This window comes from Manacus vitellinus, unplaced genomic scaffold (assembly GCF_001715985.3).
Source record: "Manacus vitellinus isolate BGI_N305 unplaced genomic scaffold, ASM171598v3 scaffold_64_pilon, whole genome shotgun sequence".
In the NCBI taxonomy this organism is placed as follows: domain Eukaryota; kingdom Metazoa; phylum Chordata; class Aves; order Passeriformes; family Pipridae; genus Manacus; species Manacus vitellinus.
Window position 1 is genome coordinate 1,403,084 of NW_021940718.1, and position 6,394 is coordinate 1,409,477.

The 6,394-nt window shown below is 45.5% G+C and overlaps 1 protein-coding gene across 1 annotated transcript in view; it reads left to right on the plus strand.

The window, feature by feature from the left end:
- Positions 1 to 6,394, plus strand: part of KDM4B (lysine demethylase 4B) — an 80,827-nt gene that overhangs the window by 64,424 nt on the left and 10,009 nt on the right. Inside the window, exons 16-17 of the mRNA XM_029963878.1 lie at positions 360 to 415; positions 881 to 1,013. Of these exons, the coding sequence (XP_029819738.1) occupies positions 360 to 415; positions 881 to 1,013 (189 nt within the window). The remainder of the gene's footprint in view (positions 1 to 359; positions 416 to 880; positions 1,014 to 6,394) is intronic.

A 6,394-nucleotide genomic window follows, 5' to 3' on the forward strand; every position in this document is an offset into this window, starting at 1 on the left:
CTGTTGGAATCAACCCATGGATCCAACCTGTCCAGGTCCCTCTGCAGAGCCCTCCTGCCTTCCAGCTGATCAACACTCCCCCCAGCTTAGTGTCATCTGCAAATTTGCTGATGATGGACTCAATCCCCTCATCCAGATCATCAATAAAGATATTAAATAGAACTGGGCCCAACAGTGATCCCTGGGGGACACCACAAGTGACCAGATCCCAGCTGGATGTAGCCCAGCCAGATACTTCTCCAGAGATGGGTGGTGGGAGGGTTCAGTGTGCCTGGGACATCCCAGATGGGGTGTAGTCATTCCTGGGGGGAGATGGGCCGAGCTTTCCCATCGGTTCTGAAGGAGTTGTGTTCCTGCAGGAATGTTGCCTGTGCAATCTCAGGGGAGGAGCTCTTCAGATGACCACTGATGGGCGGTGAGTGTTGTATTTTGGGATATTTTCCTCCCACATGCCATCCAATCTCCTGCTGTTGTGAATTGGGTCTTAATGCTCAGTGTACCAGCAAGGTTTGGTGTTCTGGAGGTGACAGCTCTGCACTTGGCAGGACGAGCCTGAGTGACTGTGCTGTCTTACACCACACCAGGTGCTCCATAGCAGAAGTTCTGAACACTTGTTGATCATGGTTGTTTCTCAGAGAAAAGTCTTCTCAGAGAATGTTTAGTATCCTGCAAAATCAGATGCACAAGCAGGTTGATCCCTGTTGTTGCAGAGACATTTACCTCGTGCGACCGTAATTAACAGTCGGTAACGTTGCCAAGGCTGCCAACCCATATAAATATGCCTTGATGCTGAGGGAGGCAGGGAAATGTTAACTGCCCTCCTGAGCATTTAATTCAACTAATGGCAGACTCTGATTTGTCTCTTTGCTTTGTTCCCCAGGTGGGTCCATGTAATCTGTGCTATTGCTGTCCCCGAGGCCCGTTTCCTCAATGTAATAGAGCGTCATCCTGTGGATATCAGCGCTATTCCGGAGCAGAGATGGAAACTGGTGGGTGTCTCTTACCTGGGGAGAGTGTTTGGGAACAAGAGCCAAAGGAAAAAGCTGTAACTAGACAGAAAAACATTATGTGGGTTCATAAAGTAGCTGAGGTTGGAGGTGATCTCGCTCTTATTTCCAAACAAAAGCTGTGGGGAGCTGCAGCATTTGATATCTGCTGAGCACTGTCTCAGTGCTTTGATACACAAACAGCTTGTGAGTTCCAGATGTGACTTTACTCTCTGGGAATGTGCTCATACCCTGGGCAGAGCCCAGGACCCTTCCCCACCTGCAATCAGGTGTAAACTGCCTGAAAGCTTCATTTACTCCAAGTACTGCACAGTGGGACTGTGAAGGGATGTGGTGACTAGAGAGAAGCTGACTTGTTCATCTCTGAATTGATTCATCTTTCTTTGCAATATTTCTCTTTTTCTATCAAGAAATCTCCTGTAGAAATGAATAAACATTTTGTGACCCTGACTGTAAGGCAAGACTGGGAAGATTTTAATACCAGTCCAGCTACAAGTTGTTATTCAGCTGCGTGGCCTCATCCCAGGGATTAGTAATGGATGATTCACAGGCTCAGAGCAATTAATCTTAATGTTAGTTAATGCTCCATCACTACACTGTGTTATTGCAAAATAAATTGTGCTTTTGCTGCTTTTTTTGGTGCAGAAGTCAGCTGGGTGACACAGTGTGGGACAGGGAAGGTGCTGGAGCGGTGATACATGGGATAGCACTGATGGATTCCTTAGCAGAGCTGCTCTTTAGTGCAGGGAGCCTGAGTGAGGGATTAGGAAGGATCTATCCCTACCTCCAGAGTTATTTCTCTGTTGTGCAAATGGGTTTTGTACACAAATGTGAATGTAAAAAGCATTCATTATTCAGGAGGAGTGCTGGAGCAGAGCGATGCGAGGGCGATAAATCTTTGCCGCGGCGCTTCTTTATGGATCAGCTGACATTTCCAGCCTGCATCCTCTTCATTACCAGCACTTGTAACGCTGAACTTAAAATCCTTTTACACAAGACTCACTTGTATTGCTTAATGGAGCCTCACAAGGAAACATGGCTTAATTCTTTAACCCTTCTTTGGCTGCCCTGCAGTCCTGCAGAGCCAGGGCACTGTCACCGTACGTCGAAATCTGGTGCTTCATTCTGCTCAAAAGTGTTGGCTGGGCCTCTGCAGGGACCTGCTGCACACCTTCCTCTTTCATTCCTGAATTAAAACTTTATATTTTCATGGAATCATAGAATATCCTGACTTGGAAGGGACTCACAAGGATCATCAAAGTCCAGCTCCTGGCTCTACAAAGAATAACCCTGAGAATCCCACCCTGTGCCTGAGAGCATTGTCCAAACACTCCTTGAGCTCTGGAAAGGAATTTTGTTTGATTTGTTCACTGTTGTGTTCCATTTGCACCTCCTGTTTTCTTTCTGTCTCAGGGGAGGGAGAGAATGTTTGTATGAAGTACCTTGACTTACACAGTCCAATGTTGGGATTTACAGGCACATATTCCTTATGCTGATGTTAACCAGAGCCTGGCTTGTAGCTCAAATGTCAAAGCCTGGCTTTAAGCCCTTCACTTGGAAAGTTTTAGGGTTATAAACTAGATCATAAAGATGAAACAATTAATTTGGAGGGCAGAATGTAGGGGCAGAGGTACTCCCAGCAGCAGCAGTGGGGTGGGGTGTGAAGTACAAAGGAAATTTAAATTGGATATGATTGTGTGGAGAAACACACTCCTGAACCACAGTGGGGAATTTTAGGATTCTTTGTAGGAATTTGGAGCATGAGGAGTCAGTGGAGGAGCTGTGTCTGTGTCTGTGCTTTGGAGGTGAGCAGCTGCATTCAGGAAGATAAACTGGGGGTGACCAAAAGGTGCTGGGGTTGGATCTGATGACTTTGGAATGATGGAGTTGATGCAGTCCTGGGTAAAATTGGAGAGGTGACCTTTGTGGCTGAAAAAGATGGAAAAGGACAGAAGGAATGATGTGAAGGTTGAGGACAGTTGAAGTGAATAGATGAAGGTAATGGAGGAAAGAGGGGGTAGGGTTTATCCCTGATTATTGTTTGATTTTTTTAATGTGTTTGTACTGTTTTAAGTTACTGTGAGAGGGCTGAGGAACCAAAGCATTGCAGTGGTTAAAGGTACATCCTGTTCTTTAAGCTTGTACCAGGTCTCCCTGTTGAAGCAGGGACTTTTCAGTCCATTTGTGGGTATGGCATCATTTTCAGGAATGCAGTTTCCATGCTCCCTGATTGATGGCATATTGCAGGCTCTTGCACGTAAATTATTTATGACGTGGAAATTTGGAATAATTAGCTGTCATTCCTCAGTGGAGTAAATGAATTGCAGTGTTCATCATGCAGGAGACAGCCCATTTCTTACTCTCAGCTGTGACCTTACTCTCTGGTGTGCATTTATTCCAAAGATTTCTCTCCTGTGTTTTTAGACCTTCTCTTTTCCCTCCCACAGAAAGCGGCTTTAAATCTCCGTGTGCTGCTTTGCCACAGCTCTTGGCACTGGTGTTTCTGTCCATCCCATCTCCCACACATCCAGCTCTTCTGCATTTTCACAGGATCACAGAACACTTTAGATTGGAAGGCACCTTAAAGCTCCTCTTATTCCACCCTGTGCCATGGGCAGGAACACCTTCCAGTATCCCGGGTTGCTCCAGCCTGGCCTTGGACACTTCCAGGGATGGGGCAACCACAGCTTCTCTGGGCAACTCCACCCTCCCAGGGAAGAGTTTTTACTTTTTCCATCATTCTCTACCCTTCAGGCTCACTGTAACTCACGTTTTTCTTCATTTTTGATCCTATTTGCACTGAACATCCCCCTCACTGTGGCAACCCTTCCTCCTGTCCCACAGAGTTTGTGTTGGCACGAGGGTGGCATTAGGTGTGTGCTAATCCTTTCCCTTGGAAAAATCCTGTTTGCATCAGCAAGGGCAGATTCCTGACCCAGGAGGGTTAACTCTCCCTTGAGCCCCCCCTGTGTATCAGCAGTTGTTGTGCTGCTGGGACAGTTGGGTATTGACAGGTTAATAATGGGATCTCTATTGACTGGCTCTCAGGCTGTGTCCTGCTGTGCACTTTCCTGGTGCTTATCTGCCTTTGGAACATGGTTTGCAGAGTGATAAAGGCTCAGCTTATTAAAGGCTAAACCCACGTTCTGGCAGCACTGAGGCTCTGGCTTTGAATTTCCTGGGTTTTGTTCGTTTGTGTAAAAAGGCCAAATTAATCTTTGGTGTAAACAAACTGACTTCAGTTGATTCACAGGGAGGAATGTGGCTTATTTATTTCAGAGAGAGCCCAGGCAGGGAGGGGGGATGTTGCACAGGAATAGGGAATAACACATCTTTTCTTTGGCATCTTTTGCTTTCAAGGAAGAGAGAGAATGTTGGAGAAGGAGTGGCAGAATCATGGAACAGTTTGGGTTGGAAGGAACCTTAAAGCCCATCCAGTTCCACCCCCTGCCATGGGCAGGGACACCTTCCACTAGCCCAGGTTGCTCCAACCTGGCCTTGGACAATTCCAGGGATGGGGCAGCCACAGCTTCTCTGGGCAACCTGTGCCAGGGCCTCCCCACCCTCCCAGCCAAGAATTCCTTCCCAGAATCTCATCTAAACCTACCCTCGGTCAGTTTAAAGGCATTGGAATGTTTTTTGTCTTGGCAGTGGTTTGTAGTGAGTGCAGTGGGACCTCTGCTCTCAGCTGTGAGAACTCAAATCAAACATTAAAATTTGGCAATTCCTATTTTATATCTGGCAGTATATATTTTACATTCTAAACTATGAATAGTTTATAGTATGGAACCACCCTTCAAGTTTTTTGAGGGTGCACTTTTAAGATTACTCAGATCTAGAAACAGAGTGAACTTGTGCTTCTGGGGGTTGTATTGGTTTACTGTGTGATCTCAGGCAGCTTATGTTACATTCCCAATCCTGTGGGATGTAGTAATTCATATGGATCTTAAAATTTAGGTCATGTGTTCTGTACTGGTGCATAGTTTGAGCAGTGTTTTAATGGGAGTGAGGGGAAGGAGGGCTCTGTTGGATATCAGGTGCTGCAGAGGCAAAATGAATCCATCATTCCTAATGTGTTTAGAGGACATTCATGTTCAGATGAGTGGATGGATTGGGAAGGGGACAGTGGTGTGTTTTGGGGATGGCCAGCTGGAAACAGGCACTAAAAATTCCTGCTTCCCTCTGTTCCTCCTTGTATGTGGAATTCATATTTTGTAATAAATAACTTCCAGAGCTGTATGTTCAGATTCTTGGACATCAAATATTCCTCAGTATTTTATTTCTAAGGGCTGTTCATCTTAACAAGGAAAGTGCACATTTGTCTGGGGGGTGACTTTAATTTTGCCCTGGTTTGCCTTGTCCCAGCCTCAGATAAGGTAAAGAAGCTGCCCCATCCCTGGGAGTGTCCAAGGCCAGGTTGGAGCAACCTGGGTTAGTGGAAGGCATCCCTGCTCATGGCAGGGAGTGGGATGAGATGATCCTTAAGGTCCCTTCCAACCCAAACCAGTCTGGGATTTGATGATCAGTGACAGATTCCCCAGAGTGGAAATGCTGAAAACTAAGAATGATGTTCCCAGTAGTTCCCTGGAAACGTTATGAAAGCCTCCAACTTAAACTTCTTTCGGTTGGGATTCCCAAGATCTGCTTTTCTGTATTTTTAAGGGGCTGGAAACAAGAATTGATGCTGTTTTAGGGAGTGAGGAAGTGTATCTTGTTCCTACCACACCTCATGCTCGCTGCCAACTCTCAGTGCCATCAGGCTCAGGATTTTTAGCTTTGAAAAAAATGTAATTTCTTTTTTTAAAATAGCCACACATCTTACATTGATTTACCTAATAACTGGATCTGCTTTGCAGAAAATGAATTTAAAAATGACTGAAAGATTTCAGACCTTCCCCCCCCCCCATAATTCTGCTGTTTGGTACAATGTTTTTATTTTCTTTTGTTTGCAAAACTGCCTGAATTACCTCCAATGGCTCATCTGCCATGGATGCCAATAAAATATTTATGGTTGATGGGCTTCTGCATCTAAAATAAACACACGATATTTTTGTTCCCATTCTATAAAATTATATCCTATTAGATCTAATCGATAGAATGTTCCATTAAATATAATAAGGGCAAATTACTCCCCAGTTATTGTGTTCTGTTCTTTCAAAAAAAAAAAAGGAAACCTCATTTTCCAGCAGCACATCTGTGAGGATCCAGCTGATTCAGGAGTCTATGTGGGTACATTCCTGTGTCTGAGCAGGGGGAGGGTGGGGTTGTAGCAGTTCTCTGGTGGCACTGAGGGGTCTTTACCTGCTTTGCCCTCCCATTCTCTGAACCCTCCAGTGAACAGAGTCTTAAACTGGGCTTAAATCACTGCCCAGTGTGGCTCTGGAGGG